The sequence below is a fragment of the Panthera pardus genome, unplaced genomic scaffold (genome assembly GCF_024362965.1).
Source record: "Panthera pardus isolate Hobbes unplaced genomic scaffold, ASM2436296v1 HiC_scaffold_25, whole genome shotgun sequence".
NCBI classification, from domain to species: domain Eukaryota; kingdom Metazoa; phylum Chordata; class Mammalia; order Carnivora; family Felidae; genus Panthera; species Panthera pardus.
The window spans coordinates 15,480,814-15,498,886 of NW_026526821.1; the positions used below are offsets into that span (position 1 = coordinate 15,480,814).

The 18,073-nt window shown below is 50.6% G+C and overlaps 2 protein-coding genes across 4 annotated transcripts in view; one reads left to right on the plus strand and one right to left on the minus strand.

The window, feature by feature from the left end:
• SYS1 (SYS1 golgi trafficking protein) overlaps positions 1 to 17,154 on the minus strand; it is a 35,018-nt gene extending 17,864 nt beyond the window's left edge. The window contains exons 1-4 of one of the 3 annotated variants that reach the window (XM_019458359.2): positions 16,966 to 17,151; positions 16,512 to 16,751; positions 15,153 to 15,220; positions 12,714 to 13,945 (exon numbers count right to left, since the gene is read on the minus strand). In XM_019458359.2, coding sequence (XP_019313904.1) covers positions 13,705 to 13,945; positions 15,153 to 15,220; positions 16,512 to 16,673 — 471 coding nt within the window. In that variant the 5' untranslated portion in view covers positions 16,674 to 16,751; positions 16,966 to 17,151 and the 3' untranslated portion in view covers positions 12,714 to 13,704. Of the gene's footprint in view, positions 1 to 12,713; positions 13,946 to 15,152; positions 15,221 to 16,511; positions 16,752 to 16,965 lie in introns of those variants that run through there. The other 2 variants (XR_002082434.2, XM_019458360.2) reach the window with 2 other exon arrangements.
• Positions 1,415 to 7,488, plus strand: TP53TG5 (TP53 target 5). Its single transcript, XM_019458358.2, has 5 exons — positions 1,415 to 4,071; positions 4,345 to 4,419; positions 4,579 to 4,709; positions 6,171 to 6,687; positions 7,404 to 7,488. Exons 1-4 carry the CDS (start codon positions 4,024 to 4,026, stop codon positions 6,664 to 6,666), a joined length of 750 nt encoding a protein of 249 aa, XP_019313903.2. The 5' UTR covers positions 1,415 to 4,023; the 3' UTR covers positions 6,667 to 6,687; positions 7,404 to 7,488.
• Positions 17,155 to 18,073: the final 919 nt, after the last annotated feature.

Genomic DNA, 18,073 nt, shown 5'->3' on the forward strand with positions numbered 1-18,073 from the left:
CTGTAAGGAACTTATCAAACGCAACACCCAAAAAACAAATAATCCAAATGGGCAAAAGACATGAATAGACACTTTTCCAAAGAAGACATCCAAAAGGCTAACAAACACATGAAAATATGCTCCCCATCACTCATCATCAGGGAAATAAAAATCAAAACGACAATGAGACACCACCTCACACCTGTCAGAATGGTTAAAATTAACAACTCAGGCAACAACAGATGTTGATGAGGATGCAGAGAAACAGGAACCCTTTTGTACTGCTGGTGGGAATGCAAACTGGTGCAGCCACTCTGGAAAACAGCATGGAAGTTCCTCAAAAAATTAAAAATAGAACTACCCTACGACCCAGCAATTGCACTACTAGGTATTTATCCAAAGGATACAAAAATGCTGATTTGAAGCACATGCACCCTAATATTTATAGCCGCACTATCAACAATAGCCAAAGTATGAAAAGAGCCCAAATGTCCATCAACTGATGAATGGATAAAGAAGATGTATCAATATACATTATAGAATATTACTATATTACATTATAAATCTTACTCAGCGATCAAAAAAAAAATGAAATCTTGCCATTTGCAACAACATGGATGGAACGAGTGTATTAGGCTAAGTGAAATAAGTTGGTCAGAGAAAGACAAATATCATGTGATTTCACTCATATGTGGAATTTAAGAAACAAAACAGATGAACATAGGGGAAGGGAAGGAAAAATAAGATAAAAACAGAAAGGGAGACAAAGGAGAAGAGATTCTAAAGTATACAGAACAGACTCAGAGTTGCTGGTGGGGTGTTGGGTGGGGGGATAGGCTAAACGAGCAATGGGCATTAAAGGAGGGCGCTTGCTGGGATGAGCCCGGGTGTTATATGTAAGTGATGAATCACTAAATTCCTGAAATCATTATTACACTGTATGTTAACTAACTTGGATTTAAGTAATAATTAATTAATTAATTAATTAATTTTTAAAAACTCAGCAGTAGACAAACAATCCAATTAGAAAATGGACAAAAACCAGATGTTTTATCAAAGAGAATATAGAAATGGCAAATAACACAATAAAATATGTTCAGCATCAATAACCATCAGGGAAATGCAAGTTAAAACCATGATGAGGTATCACTACACACTTACGAGAATCATTTTAAAAAATAGTGACCATAGTGGGGCGCCTGGGTGGCACAGTCAGTTAAACATCCAACTCTTGATCTCGGCTCAGGTCGTGATCTCACAGTTTGTGCGTTCCAGCCCCACATTGGGCTCTGTGCTCATGGCGTGCAGCCTGCCTGGGATTCTGTCTCTCCTTCTCTCTGCCCTCCCCTGCTTGTGCCCTCTGTCTTCTCTCAAAATACATAAATAAACTTTAAAAAGTTTTAATAAATAAAAATAAAAAATGGGAACCATACCAAAAGCAGATCAGGATGCAGAAAAAACCGATCATTCATACATTGCTGGTGAGAATGTAAAATAATATAGTCACTCTGGAAAATAGTTTGTGTCTTCTTAGAAAACTAAACAGACACTAGCAATCGCACTCCTTATGGAGAAATGAAAACTACGTCCATGCAAAAACCCATACATGAATGTTCACAGCAGCTTTACTTGTAATAGCTCGAAATTAGAAACAACTCGAATGTTCTTCAGTAAGGGAATGGTTAAATAAACTGTGGTACATTCTATACTCTGGAATAAAACTCAACAACAAAAAACCCAAACTATTGATACATGCAATAACTGAGTGGATGTTGAGGGCATTGTTCTGAGTGAAAAAAAAAACCCGCCAAACTCGAGCCTGAGCAGGCAGAGGAGCCAGGAGTAGTGCGGTGGACAGAAGGGAGAGGGGAGAGCGAGTGTCCTTCACAGCTTCCCTCTCAAGCCACCTCCAGGTTTCTGGCCTGGGTCACAGCATGTTAACCTCCCCCCTTCACCCTAATAATAAAGGACGTTGACATGCACGAAGTTGTTCTGCAGCCTAGGCTTGGTCCATCACCCCTAAAAGGCAGGGCTAAGCACCCTCTACGCACGTGTCTCCGCCCTAGAGGCGGTGTATTGGAGAGTGGTTCTCACACTCGGCTGGGTATCAGACCGGCCGGCTGAATGGGGTGGTGCTCGGGGAAGCTGTGTTCCACAGGCTCTTCCAATTCCTGATGTGGCCAGCTAGGCAGATCCTTCAGAGCAGCCCTCATCTCTCCCTGCTCTTCACCACAGCCCCTCCCTGTCCTCATCTCCTGCCGCCACTAGTCTCCCCTTCTCTCACCTCCTTCGGGCCCTTGCTCACATCTCATCTGGTTGGTGAATGCTTCCCGTTCCATCCATTTTAATATGGCAAACATTCTGCCTTTGCTCTCCCACTGCCCTCTGCCCTGTTTACTTTTCTTCCCACACTTATTTCCCTCTGACAGGACAGTGGTGTGCTGGAACTGACTCATAAGAGCTTGCAAAAGCCTATTACACTCTTACAAGCTCTGCTGGCTGGTTGTTACGCCTAGCCATCATTAAAAATCAAATTACACAAACTTAATTAAATTAATGATATTAAAAACAAAGGCAAAAAATGCTCAAACTCATCACTTCGTAATTGTTTGCTACCTTTTGCTATTTATTATCTATGTTCTTGAGAGTCTTCACTGTTGTGGAAATATATAATCATATGCTACTATGCATTTCCATTCAATTCTCTATTCAGTGACGTCTCATTGGTAGCTTGAATTCAGCCCTGGTAGGAGTATTCACACCCAAACATAGGTACGTTATAAATCGGGTTTATTATTTTGTCGATTGTCTGCACCAGGGGTTGATCATGGCCCAAATCCAGCCCAACTACTTTTGTAAATAAAGTTTTATTGCAACACAGCCATGCCTACTCATTTGCATACTATCTGTGGCTGCTTTCACCCTACAATAGCAGAGCTGAGCAGGTACAATTATATGGCCTGCAAAGCTTGACCTGTTTACTATCTTGCCCTTTACAGAAGAAACTTGCCCACCCATGGTCTAGCCTTAACATCTAACGGAGGAGATGTTAATAATGCAATTAAATGTAAACACATATGTCCTGTCTCTAGCTAGTACATTGTAAACAGCACACACACCAAAAAAAAATTGAGAAAACACACTGCCGGTATTTGAAAACTGATCCAATATAGCAAATAAGTCGATATGTCATTGGTGAATAAGTGAAATTCCAACATTTTATTCTCTCACTTTTTTACTTTCTTCCTCCTGAAAATGTCAACATTTATGTTGGAGCTACATTTGTTCATCCATAACAACCATAGATTGGCTATGGATAGGAGTTAGGCAAGACCCAGGAAAAGCATACTGTTAAGAATAAACTGGCTCTTTGGAATTTACAATAAAGAGTATTGTAGAATTTTATTATTTTATATTTGTTTCAGTAAAATTTATAATACACACACATAGGTAAACACCTTTTGCTTTACAAGCACGCGTACTGTTTTGTTTCCCCTCCAGCAGAATGTAAACTCCTTGAGAGGAAGAATGTTCTTTTATCCCAGCGCTTAGAACAACACCTGACATGTAGCACGTGCACAGTCAACATAGGACGGGAGAGAACAGATGAGCATAGTTGGGAACCCCTGGTTTCATGCATTGACTGTCAGACCTTAAATTTCCAGCTCCACCATTATCCACATGTGTGGCCTTGAGTAAATTATTTAACCCCTTTGAACCCTGGCTTCTTTATTTAAAAAGAGGAGACAATTCTTACCTCACAGGGAGGTAATAGAATGCCTCTACCTGGCACCTACTAGGGTTTTCCACAAATGGGAGTTTCCTCCTCACCCTCCACCCCTGCCACACACATACTCCTTGGAGACCCAGCCCTGCTGCTGTCACAAATTTCAGTGATGTCACAGCCCCCCTCCCTGGAAGCTCCAGCACAGCCCTCCTGACAGCCAGCCTGAGTGCTGGCCGAACTGAGAGGGGCAGGGTGCAGGTGGTGCCTGATACCAGTCTTGCCCCAGATACCTGTCTTTGAGGCCTCACGGCCCCACTATGAGTCCATCAGTAAGGAAGAGGCCCAAGAATAGAATGGTTTCCAAGGTTGGACTTGGGAATGGACGTGGAGGGGGTCCAGCCACACCCAGAGCAGGGGCCATCCAGCCTGGGGGAAAGGGAGAGGTGAAGGGTGAAGAGAGATCAGGAGAGTTAGAATGGTCTCCCCATTTCTGCCCCAAACCAAGCCAAAAATCCCAGTCTAAGTTTGGTCAAACCACGCTCAGCCAAATGGAACAGCATAATGGAGGTGTTCAGGGGGATTCCTCCTATATTAGCGCTCTCTGTGTGTCTCTCCGTCTCTCTGTGTCTCTCTCTTAGCTACAAGATGAAGAACCACGGGACAAGATACCGCAACCTGTCAGCAAAGCAATTAGGCGGAACCGACTTAAGATGGTGAGATGTCCCATTTTGGTCCCTCCTGGTTGCCAGGCTTCTAGTGACCCAGAAGTCACCAGGCCCAGCCCTGACCTGAGTTGAGCCAAAGTCTAGGTGGGTTGTGGGAGACTACAGAAAGCTGAAGCTTCTCTTTTCCTTGTTTCTTGACCCCGGCAGGTATTAAAAAACTTGTCGCTCTTGAAGCTGCTCAAGAGCTCAAACCCCCGGATCCAAGAACTGCATAACTTGGCCAGAAGGTGTTGGAATTCGTTGCTCAGAGTTCCGAAGATCCTTGGGATCTCCACCAGGTGAGCTTGGCCCACCATGCCCCCACCACAGACCCTACAGCTATCTTTACTAGGAATAGGCACAATCTATATATGCTAAGAAATTAAGAAAACCTAATTTTTACAAAGGCTCTGTGAGAAAGGTATTTATTAGCCCCATTTTACTGATGGGATGCTGAGGCTCAAGAGATAAAGCGACTTGTCCCAGCTACCTGAGCTGGTAAGTGGCAGAGCTAGGATCTGAAGCCATTCCTGTGTGATATCAGAGCTGTCGTCCTAATCATGGTCACAATCATCCAATTATGGGACTAACCACCAGCCAGGGCACCACCCGAGCAAGAGGGGCCGCTCATCCTCCTCACCCTCAAGTCCACACAATGCAGAGATTCACCTGCAGACCAGTCACCTTACTAAGGCTTGGCTTCCTCATAAATCACACCAGAATATTAAGAAAGTTGATATTAGGCACCTGCTAAGTGCCAGGTATATGCTAAGCACTTCACAAGCATTTCCCAGTTACATAATTCTTCACAATTAGGTAGATAGAATTATCCCAGTTTTACAGATGAGAAAACTAAGGCTCTTAGAGGTTGAATTTCTTTCCCCAAACGCACAGATGGTAAGAGGCAGAAGCGAATTTGAACGCCAGTTTGTCAGCCTTGAAAACCTTTGCTCGCAAAGCCACTCGGCCACTTCACTGCCCCCTACTTTGGGGAACTGGTGTGAGAGAGTCCTGGGCCTGGCGTGTAGCAGGCATTCAAGTCACAATGGTGGCTTTTAACAGTACTGTCATTATCTTGAGGCTGAGTCCTCACTGATTCACACACTGAGCTAGGACAGTGCCACCACTGTGCAGAGAACCCAATGGTTCTCTACAGAGAACAGACACCCTTGGGGAAGGTCTCCTGCCAGCACTGAATACCTCTGGTTAACACCCCCTCTCTGGGCTCCTCACTCTGAGCTGGCCTCCTAGATGCCGGAAATCAGGAAACACTGAGCTGGTAAGGTCAGGCCTATCTCATCCCACAGTTTCCCAACCTGTTCAAAGCAGCACAACCTCTCTTCAAGTATCTGTCCTCAAGCCCCAGCTGTGTTGTTGGGTGGAAAGGTATCCTGCCCTCACCCTGCCCCTCCCAGAGCGGAGAGGGCATTTGAGATACCTCCCCAGAACCTTAAGGTTTCTTGGAACACAATTTGAAAACACTGGACTAGTTCACCCCTTCACCTGAAATCCAGAAAGGAAGAATCCTGGCCAGCAGTCCCTGCAGACAACATACAGTCCTAGGGGTCCTAGCAAACTCTCCTGGCCCTTCGCCCATCCTTATCCCATCCCGTGCCTCCAGGCACATCCCCTGGTGGTGAAGCTTCTCTTCTGGTCCTCTCTAGCTTTCCCCCCTGAGCTGGCCGCATAGCAACTCTCTCAGGGCTGGAGGGTCAGGGCCTTAGTCCTGCTCTGCTGACTGTCTTCCCTCCCCCTGCCAGGAGCAGTAATGTCTGCGATAGAGTGGAACAAGATAATGAAGAGCTCCAAGAGGCTGAGTGCCCTGAGAAGACACTGGAATCCAAGAAATTACAGTCCACAGGGGAGCTCAAGCAGGGGTTGGGGGAGAGGAACAAGGCACAGGAGTCACCTGCAGCAGTGCTCCAGGGCAAAGAGCAGATGGAGCCTGAGCTCCCAAGGACATCGAAGGATCATGGCCTGACCGCTTTCCCTGGAGCCCAGGGAAGGCAATCACCTAAAGGAGAACCCCGCATCATCTTCCTGAAGACCTACCAGCACAAAACTCCCATGGGGGACAAGCAGCAGCTGGAGGCAGCTGACCAGTGGATCTGGTTTGAGGGGTTGCCCACCCGAATCCACCTCCCCGGGCCTCGGGTGATGTGCAGATCGTCCACCCTGCGCTGGGTCAAGCGCTGCTGCACGCGCTTCTGCTCTGCGTCACTCGAGCTGCCCATGTGCCATCCGTACAGAGTGTGACGACACCACTGCCAGGCCGGGGTGAGACCTGGGCCCAAGGGAGGCCTGGAGATGGGTCCCGGAGTCAGGGGCTCATGATCCAGACTCTTGGGGACTGTGGCTAGCAATGCTGGGGGGGCTCCTCCTGCATGCCCAGAGAGTTGGGGGGAAGCCACTGACCAAGGCCACACGGCAGGGAGATGACTAGGCTGGGGCCTCTCAAGATCCAAGCAGGGGTTCTGGGGAGGGGCACTGGAAGGTGGGTTCTAAGGTGGGTCATCTCACTGCCTGGAGGCCTCAGGAGGATCCACAACTGCTATGGCTCAGAATCTCAGTCAGGAGTCTGAGTAAGGGACTTCAGGGATTTCCAAATGAAGCGGGGGGGGGGGGGGGGGGGGGGGAAGGGGGGCAGTCAAGTAGATCTCTGCTGTATCCTTTCCCCTTAGACCAAACCATCACCCACATTTGTTGCATTTATTCATGCCTCAAATAAGATTGACTCTGAACAAAAAGTTCCTTAGCGAAAGAAAGAAAGAAAGAAAAAGAACAGAAAAGAAAAAATACTTCACCAATTGAGGTCCCAAGAGAGGAAGGGGTGATGGGCTTGGGGATCCAGCTGAAAGGGAGGCTTCCCCTTCACAAAACCCCCATCCCCAACCTGCTGGACTTAGGGCGCCCTGGTCCCTGAGCCCGCTCCCGGGGCGACAGCTCCCCCTAGCGGCCGTCTTGGCTCCTAACACCAAGGTCTCTGCTCACAGGTGGTGTGACCTTGGACGGGAGCCAGAGGTGTGACAACGGAGACGGCGCAATCATCTGAGCGGGAGGGATGGGCGGGAAAATTCACGAGTGTACAAATAAAATCTCCCATAGGGACTGAAGAATATTACCGCCAGTACTTCCTGTTTGGGGCTGGAAAGGATGGTGGAAAAGAGGCCCTCGGCGGAGGTGGGGAGGAAAAAGTGTGCATCAAGATTTTATGTTTCTTCCACTCCATTCCCAGGTCCCTATGGTCAGTCTAGAACGTGGCACCCAGAAGCCAGCGAGCTACACCCCTCCCCACCTCTGCGAGCTGGCCTCTCGAAGGATGCATTCTATGAAGTCACAAAAAGGGAACATCTGTCGGGTGCTTTCTGGGTGACCGGTACCTCACAATGGCCCTGCAAGCCAAGGAGATGAGGAGACCGTGACGCCGAAACAGAAGGTGATTTGGCCAGGCTCACACGACTAGGGGGTGGTGGGGCCAGAACTCTAATCTAGAAGTGCTGGCTGCTCCCCATTCCACCTTCCGAAGAAAGGAAAAGGCACAAGGGAGCATCCAGCCCGTATTCACGCGCATTGCGGCCCGGTTATTGCAGCATCGGCTGTCAACAAACCGGCAGCAGCTGAGCCTCAAAATGTGCCCAGCCTGGGTCAAGGAAAGCACCCAGTCAGGCCCCGAGTCAGTACTTCCCTACAGCTCCCAGGTGACACGGCACGCCCACCCTCCAATCCCAAGCCCGGTCGCCCCCTGTCTGCAGGAGCTATAGCCCTGAACACGCAGTTGGGGAGAGGAAAAACCAGGGAGCCGGGGGTTCTGGGGATCTTCCTCTAGAGGCGGGCTGCGCGGTGTGGCGTCCTCAAGAAAGCAGCGCAGCGATCGAGGGGCGCAGAGCCCTCCCGGGAGGGACCCAGTCAGTGGTGGAGAGGCCTAGATGCGGAGGAAGGGTAGGAGGGCCTCCCCGGGACACGCCTGCACCCTCCTAGGCCCCAGCGCTCCACTCCGTGACTGCGTCCAGCGGGCCTAGCGGGCCTGCACCGGCACAGAACGACCCCGTAGCCCTGGGCGGCGCGGCCACGGCCGGCCTGAGCCTGCGGGTGTGGGGCTGCTCGGTGCCGCCCCGCTCGGCTCTCCGCGAGCCGGCGCCTGGGCGCCACGATCCCCACTCCCTCCTCCCCTACCTCTACAGCGCCACTCCCCGTGCCGCCTCCACCCCGCAGCCTCCACTCCAAGCTGTCTCTCCGCCCGGCTTGCACGCCGGCCCACTTCCCGCGTCGTCGCCATTTCGGTTCTTTTGCTGGACATCCTCAATCCCATCAGTCTTCAAAAATCACCCCTACTCGATCTTTCCCCCCCCAAGCCCCTTCCATTTCATCAACCTTCGCCTGAGGGTTTGTCCCATCTGTCCGCGCACGCTGTCAGCAAGCAATCAGGGCAGCGTGCTCCCAACCAAAACACACCGTGTTGGGGACCCCCTGCTCTCGTCCTCATGGGAGCCTGCCCAGGGGACCCCAAGTGGGTAAGGTGTGAGCCTGAGCAAGACTGGCAGCTACCGCCTTGCCGCATAGGCAGTCAGAGTTGGGTCCAGGGTCAGCGTCAGCTGATGGACTGTGTCTGTGTCCTGAGGCTGGGATCTGTCATGTCCAGGGCACCTCTAGGCACTGGGGGTGGGGGGGGGGGGGGTGGGGGGGGTGGTGGCAGGGAGGCAAGGATGCAGGCACTTGGGCCTCAGGCAACGTGCCTCCCACAATCCCACAGCTGGGTTGTCCCCTTACCACCTTCCCTGTGCTTGACCACTCCAATCTGAGGCTTCTCTTCTGGGCTCAGTTAGATCCTGCTTTTTGGGGGCAGGAGGCTACGACAGATCTCAGAGATCACAAACCACTCCAGAAATGGCTCCCTACCAGTTAACTGTGGGAAAAATTAACTTTAAAGTGTTGGATTCAGAGTGACTTTTAAGAAGTCACATGACCTCTCTGAGCCTATTTCATCTTTTTATAAAATAGGGACGGATATGGGGCGCCTGGGTGGCTCAGTCAGTTGAGCGTCCGACTTTGGCTCAGGTCATGATCTCATGGTTCACGGGTTCCAGCCCCGCATAGGGCTCTGTGCTGACAGCTCAGAGCCTGGAGCCTGCTTCGGATTCTGTGTCTTCCTCTCTCTCTCTCTGCCCCTCCCCTGCTCATGCTCTGTCTCTCTGCCTCTCAAAAATAAAGAAACATAATAAGAAAATTTTTTTAAATAGGGATTGATACTAATATCCATTCCAGAGGGCTCTGTGCAAATCAGGCTTGATGCAGGTAAAGCCAGTTTGTAGGGTGTTAAACAAATGTCCTTTTTTTCCTGCCTTCTTCCTGGACCTGTGCCATAATAAAGCCCCTTGCTTCCCACTCGAGCACTTACCTAACTGCTCACCTTTAAGGGAATTAGCTGCTTGTTAAAAAGCCAATCTTAGGTTCACGTTCACGACATTTTGATATAATGCCACCTGGATTCCAGAGACTGTCCCTCTCCTACTCTGAACCACCTGCCACTAAACATGATTGGAATGTGCAGAGGATGAGGCTGTTGAGGCAGACAGACCTAGCTTCTCACCAGCTGTGTGATGCTAGGGAAAGTTGTTTACTCCTAATCCTCAGTTTGTCTGCAAAATGGGGAAATAATGGTGCCTCGCTCATTGGATTAAGTGAGAATAAGTCACTCTGCAGTGCATGGCACATAGGAGCGCAGTACTTGGTAGGTATACCCTGATCACGGGCAAGCCTACCTCCCCATCTAACAGCTGAAAACACTGAGGCTTGGAAGAAAGGTGTCTCCTCCATAAAAGGAGGAGGGATGGGGCAGTGGCCCAGTAACTGCTTAGATTTCTGGATGCCGGCCACCGGTTAAATGCTTTGCACATATCTCATTGAATCCTCACAACACAGAGAGGTGTATCTTATCCTCATTTTAGAAACAAGGAAAACTACGCTGGGGTGGGGGTGGGTGGTGGGTGGGAGTTAAACAGCTTTTCCAAGGCCTCACGGCTAGTAATGCTACCCAAGACTTCACCCCGCACTCCAGTGCGGCTCTCTCGTCATCTAGCCTTGGCCCCTACAATTCTGCCTTGCCCTGGGAGTGGCAGGACAGGGATCCAAACTCTCAGCAATCTGGACCCACTCCTGGCTCAAGACTGTTTTCACCACCACTTGCTACTTTCCTACAGAAACCTTCAAGCAAGGCTTTGATTCCCTCTCCACAGAGGGCCTCTTTTGTGCTCTGAATCCACCCCCACTTCCCTTGCCCCGAAGGCTCTGTGCTCCTTGGGCTACAGATACAGGGAGGAGATCCATGTCTGTGCACAGACTGCCCCTGGGGACTGCCAGAGGAAGTTACTCTGATCTGGGAGTCACTGAGCAGTCGAAGAAACTCTGCGTCCACAGGAGCTGTGCCCCCATAGGATTCATGGGGACCTGGAGCTTCCCACCCCATCACCCCCCACTTGCTGGCTGCCATCCTGACCCCCATTTAGCTCTGATCTGGAAAGAGCTGCCTAGAACTAGGGGTTAGGGGCACCCTCTGAGTTAGACATCCCTTTCTCCTTTCCCATCTTCCTTCTGGGTCATAAATGACTTTGAGCACCACCTATGTACTCATCTCCACTTCTCTTCTCCAAAGGGAAGTTGGGAAGTGGCGGGGAAGGGGGGTGGGATGAAGAGAGGTTCAGACTTTAGACCCCTAGAAAGTCAAGAGATAATGCCATCTCCGTGGCTGGGTGGTGGTAACTCTCCCTTAGCCTCTGGAAATAAAAACTTCCTGCAGTTACCTGTTCATTTGGAAATGTGGCCATGTTTCATATATCGTCTACCAGTTTTTCTTAGAAAGCTCGCAATGTTTACAAAGCACTACGTATCCTTTGTATTTAAAACAATACAGTAGGATGCAGAGGTATGATTATGAAGTGACAGACTTGCACGTCCTTTGACTATTAATGTCTTCAGAACGAGTTTATTGTCAGAACCAGAGCCCAAATCCTGGGTCTGCCAGCTCCTAACACATAACCTTGGGCAAATGCCTTAGTTTCCTCATCTGTAAGATACGGATGGTTCCTTCCTATTTCCAAGTGTTGCCGTGAAGATTAAGTGAGCAACATGTAAAGTACTTAGCCCACTGCCAGACATCTATTAAGCACAGCTACTTGGGGAAACAATGGTGCCTCGCTCATTGGACCTGCGACCAATGGACAGCGACCTGCACAGCTACTTATTACTAACATGACAAACGTGTTCCTGCCACTGCCCAGGTGTCTCAGGAACTTGCCTCTAGACACTGCTTTTATGGTCACTTTAGAAATAGTAACAATTTCATTAAGGTCACAGATTTTTCACCCCCAACTGTCATTCAGCTCAGTCACTGTATTGTTGGAGAAAAGAAATCGGCTCCCCTGACTCCGGGCAAAGTTTGGCCAACTTTGGCAAAACCAAATTACCACTCAAGGGGCAAAGATTCATCAGTACAGAAGATATGCAGAAGAACAGGCACAGTTCTCCGAAGGAAACTCCCAGAGAGGTGAGCCAACACAGTTGGGGCAACCAGCCCACAGCTGACCAGGGGAGACAGCAGCCATATGACATGTGCTCTGGTGCCCTACCCGAAATAACATTAGCCACATGCCTTTATGGTTTGCGGTGTCTGGGGGAAATCCATCCACCCGAGGGGAGTCTTCTCAGCTGGTCCTACCTCCGGGACCCTGTAGCCAGGATCCGAGTCCCATTAACCAGCTGCTTCCTTCCAGCCTGGCCAGAGCACCAAGTGACTGAGGTGCCTCACCCTCGCACTTTCCCGTCTCCACTCAGGCACGTTCAGTCTTAAACCTTCATCCTGTCAGCCTCACCTCCCTTTTCTGCAGGGCTGGGGGCCAGGAGGCTAGAAAGGCTTCCCGGGCAGAGAGCAAAACCCATTTGTGAAGACCTAACACTGTAAGCTGCAAGCTGACTGCTCTCTTGGGCAGGCTCTGGGCGACCCAAAGAGGAATACTGATGGTTTCAACACAGAAGTGGGTCTAGACCAAGTGTGTTCCACTGGACACATTCAGAAATCAATGGCAAGAGAGAAAGGACACTGAGTCATGGCACTTCACCCAAGACATAACACAGGAGGCTGCAGATGAAGGGGGTAGGACACAGGAGTTCCCCACACCTAGTATTTTAACCAAATGAAATAATCTGGGGTCTAGGAGAGAAAGTGACCTAGTCATTCTTTACAGCTCCCCGTCCGACCGTGTGGGTCTCTCGCCGGCCCAACTGCGGCACTACAAAGTAAGCACAGGCAGAACCGTGGAAAATACTGTATTTATGTACATAGGAGGGACAGCTGCAAGCCCCTAACAGAGGACAGGCCACCCCAAAGAAAAATCTTAGCAGCAAATTTCTATCTCCCTCAGCACTCCCAGCACAGCTCAAGTTGGAAGGCTGGGCCTCCTGTCTCTCGGCACCCATCATACCCTTCCCACTGTAGAATTCCCAGTAAGGCAGGGAAAAGGAACTATTGCCAGAAGTGAGGCCCGGTGGGAGCTGGGGTGCCTAGTCATTCCTAGAGAAGAGGCAGTGACTCTATCGTGAGGGGTGGACCAGGAGCAATGCTGGGACTTCTTCTCCGGGTCCTATGGCCTGCTCTGTTGAAAGCTGGCAGTAGAGAGAACTGGAAGAAAGTTAGTCATGGATTCATGGGCGTGTGCACACATGCGTGCAGCAGGACACGGGTTGTGCGTCTTCCTTGTGCTTGATGCCTCCGTCTGCCGTCCGCTCCGTGACGGCAGCCTAATCCTCTGCACCTCTGCCTCTCTGTGGCTATGGATCCAGAAACCAAGTGTTTCTCCAAACAGAATAGCTGCGGTTCAGCAACATGGCAAAGGTAACAGCTGTCTCGGGGGAGGTAAGACAGATGACTAGAAGAGTGGTTTGCTCCAATCAGATATCCTTGATTTGGTTCTTTTTTAAAATAACAGGCTGGTGACAGGTATAGTGGCTCAAGAATGACATGGTTCCAATTCTGTTATTACCCTGAAAGAGGTCCCCTTGCTGACCTCCCAGATAGCAACGCTTCAGCAGGCAGAGGCCATTCTTGCGGCTGTGGTTCTGACTGCTACCTGCCTTCTTGACAGGGCCTCACTATCTCTCCACCAACAAGACTTCACATTTCCAGGGTTCCTCTCACACCTGGGCTGGACCTCGTCTGGAGAGTCTGAACAGCCCAAGGTGCTGGGGGGCAGGGCGGGAGGGAAGGGCGCCAAGTGCCCAGCAGGGTGTCCAAAGGACCCAATTCTAGACATTGGATTTAGGGGCTGAGTTGAGGGGGATCTCCTTGAGCTCCGTCCGCATGCACAGGTACTCCCCGATGACAGCCATGAGCGCAATGCACACGGCTTGGACCAGCCACCAGGTCAGCGCCGAGGGGAAACGGGAGCTGTAGAACCAGCAGCCCAGGAGGTGAAAGAAATGGACAGTGACAGTGAAATCCAGACACTGCTTCCCTCGCCGGATGAAGTACAGCAAGCCCAGAGCACTGTGGGGAGAGGACAGCAGTGAGTTGTCACTGGGTTGTCCTGGCCTTAGATCATTTGGGGAGTAGGGACAATTAGGAGAACAGCATAGTGGTGGGAAGCAAGCAAGAGAAGCGTGAAGCGGGGGTTCCACTATTAGATGCCTAGAGAGAGCTGGCAGGTAATGCGGGGGGAGGATCGGGCTGGGCAGAAGAAAAACCAAAGTACAAGCTTGATGAGAAATGGCGACTGTCACCCAGGGGAATCCTAGGGACTGGTGGGGACTGCAGCACCCTGAGGCACACGTGGACCATCCAAAGTGGGGACCACAGCGACCTGCAGCTGGGCAAATCCTCATGCTGGATGGTTGGCCTGGGATCAGTCAATCTTCCCATTTTCCAAGAGAAGCCAGAAATCTGGATTTATTTTTTTAACATAAAATATCCTGACTTTCAACTCAGTGGAAAAATGTTTTAAATGCCACTTGGGGGATGGTAAAACAGAGCATAATCTAGGAGCCAAATTCAGGTCACAGTCAGCCCACCCGTTTTTCAGTCTCCAGTGTGAGGTTAAGAATAGTAATGTGCAAGGTACTGTTTTAAGTATTTCCCACGAATGAATTCGTTTCACCCTTAAAACTATGAAATGGGTAATATTATTCGCCTCATTTTACCAAGGAGGAGACTGGGGCTTAGATAGATCAACCTGTCCAAAGTCACGAGACTAGTGGGAAGCTGAGATTCAAAGCCAAGTAAGTCTGCCTCTGCAGCCTGAGATCTTAACCATTATGCTAAACTGCCTCTCAAAGGGCAGGCAATGGTCACGGGTGACTTAAATGTTACCCAGCCAAACCCCTCAGTGTACCAACGAGGTGCCCGAAGCCGAGAGAAGGGAAGTAACTTGGCCAATGGCACACAGACCAAGAACAGAACCAACTTCTCCTGACCCCCAGTCCCACCCCTTCCTCACCTCGTGCCACAACAGGGAAGTGATCTGAGATGGAAGCTAACCCCCAGGCGGCATGCAGAGTGATGTAAGAGCTTTCCAGCTAAGTCAAACAGCAATGGAAGGAGCCCTATAATGGAGTCAGTCCCAGAACCGGCCTTTGCCACCCACTTTAGTCCACCATGCCCCAGGAATAAGTGCCAGCCTGTCTCATGTCCAAATTGAGGAAGTTAGTTCCAGTGCTAGGACCCCCAAAAGCTGGAGAGCAAAACTGGTGATACTCACCAGGTGAGGGCGTTGAGGATGAAGGACATCATGGAGAGCCGGCCTGGAGGGGTGGAAAAGCCCAGGATCTGAGGGGGAATCACAAATGGAAATATGCTGGAAAAGTGACTTGGCTTGGTAGAGCTCCAGGCTCCAGGATCTCCCAAGGAACAATCATTCTTCCCAGAACACAAAAGAAAATAGGTCCCTGCATCTGTGTGTCAGCTTATTTCCGACAAGGTGCTTTCACAGACCTCCACTAGAGTATCTCACTGGACCCCAAACAGCAGCCGGGAAGAGACTTACAAAGGAGAAGCAAAAGTTCAGAGAAGTAACTTGCCCAAAGTGATACAGTCAGTAAACTGCAAGAGTAAGGTCAATTACAGGGTTCAGTAAACTGAGGCCCCACCAGCCAGACACCTAGTTTTGTAAATAAGGTCCCAGGGAAATGCTACCACACCTATTTGCTTAGTACTGACCCTGGCTGCTTTAGCACCACAATGACAGAGGTGAGTTGGTGAGAAATCTCCTGTTACCTTGCCGAGGGCTACATAGAGAAGCAGCAGCAGGAGCAAAGATTCCATTCCGGATCTCCTGGCTCTGAGAGCTGTGCTCATTACCGTACACCACAGCTGCCTCTCAGATGCGAAGATCTCACAGCCCTCCTTGACTATAAACTATAAAGCACTTTCATCTTCCTAGGCACCTCTGGGGTCTCTGGGCTTCATAACATTTTGCTGAGAATTATTCAGCCCAGTTTCCAGAAGAGAAAACCGGCTCAGAAAGGGGAAGCAACTTGCCCAGAGTCCCACAGCTAGTGTATCTGGACCTAGATTGGACGCTAAACCTCTCTGAATCCAAAGTACAGGCTCTCTGCGTTGCAGTCCAAAACCTCTCCACTACTGGTCTCATGATTTTGCAGACAGGAAAACTGAGGTTCAGAGGGGACAACACTTGGCCCACATCACACAGCTAGTAAGCGGAATTTCAACGGAGGCCTGATTCCAAAGTCTAAGCAGTTTCCATTATACCTCCGTGAATGTTCTTTTACCCACCCCCCTCTTCCGTTTGGCACCTGAGAATTTGGGGCCCAGGGAAGTGAAGTCACTTTCTCAGAGTGTCAGAGAGGAGATGCATCAGGTTGCCTGGAAGGCAACGCTGCTCCTTGACATCCAGGCCCTTTCCTTTGAATAATCTGCTTCTGTTAACAGTCACTAAATTTTATGGATAGGGCACCTGAGGCTCAGAAAGATGAGATCCCTTCCCCGGGACCACAAAGTAAGATGGTGGTCCAGCCAGGTCTGGAGCCCAGTAGTGTCGGACCACAAAGTACACCCGACGAGGCCGAGACTCCGCCCGCGCTGGCCCCCGAGACCCTACCTCGGCGTCGAACATCTGGTCCAGCGAGGGACTGCTGCGCACCAGCCCGTCCACCAGCGCCAGCCACAGGCCCAGCGAGCCGTAATAGACTGTCTGCATGAGGACGATCTGCGACAGGATCAGCAACGGGTCCCACACGTAGCTGCGGAACTGGCCCGCCATGCCGGCCCGCGGGGCCCGGCCGCCACCCGGGGCCTGGGTCAGCGCCGCCGCGCCATGGGCCCCGGGCCGCCCTGGCACCTGCGAGGACACACGCCGGGCCTCAGCCTGGGAGCCGTCACCATGGCAACGCCGCCCCGCCCGGGAGGATGGACTAGGACGGAGGGGGCGAACCCATTCCGGGAGCGGGGGTGAGGGCGGGGCGGACAGACCCATTCCCAGAGTAAGGGGAAATCCTGCCCATTCCGGCTGCTCGGGCCCCGCCCGTCCTCAGGCTTCTTCGGGGTCCACTTACCGGTGACGGACTCGAGGGTCGAAGTGTCCGAAGACGGCCCAGCCTCACCGACTGACCCCCTAAACAGCGCTGACAGACAGGACCATGGAGAAGAAGCCCTACCTGCCTAGAGAGGCAAAGATCCAGCTACAGCGGCGGAGCCGCGACCGCGTAGGAAAGAAGCGTTTCCGGGGAAGGCGGTGGAGGGGCGGGGCTGAGGTTGCGCAGGCGTAATGGACACAATCTTCGGCCGAGCCACCTAAACTGGGTACGGGCCGCGGGGAAGCGAAGTATGCACATGCGCAAGATGAAGAATGAAGGCGAACGGAAGTGGGGCACGTTAAGCCGTAGAGCTTGCGTGCCCTCTACAGGGGAGTCTTGAAGAGAAGAGGCGCAACCAGAGTAGGGAGCGGGATGGGCAAGAGCAAGGGAAAGAGGTTTAGGAATTAACCAGTAGATAAGTGCTGACTCTACCTTCCCTCTCCTAGTTAAAGTCTGGGATAACTTTAAATGAACCTGCCAGCTTTTCCACACATGATTTTGCCACGGTTCCCGTTTGACAGATGAGTAAGGCTCAGAAAAGGAAAGCAAGGTACCGCCTCAAAGAGTTAGAAGACAGAGTTAGTGGCAGTCAGGATTAGAAGTCACGTGCCAACATCGCAGCATTGATTTCGTGCTACTGGGTAACAGCAAGGTTTGGACACGTACGAATGGGAAAGTCCCTGCCCTCTGACACAACCTAATTATTAGAAAGGCAAAGTAGTGAATGTTTTATAATGTGGGCATCAGTTTGTATTTATATGTACATATAAACTTAAACTAGAAGACAGGACAGATTCTGAAATCATAACCTAGGAGCAGATTCTGACCCTGCCTTGCCTCCGTGACTGCTTTCTTTCTGCCTTTTCTGAGTCCACATAGTGTAGACGGTCGGTAAATATTTGCTGAATGAGTCAAAACAGAGGAAGAATAACAGCAAATTGATGAATCACGTTCTTCCTGCCCCAGCAGATCAAAACCCCTTAACCTCATTGAGTCTAGATCCCCCTTCTCCAGAATGGAAAGAAAGGAAGTAACCGGTTCCAGGAAAAGAATCTGGGTTTTAGAGCCAGCTCTATTAGCTGTGTGA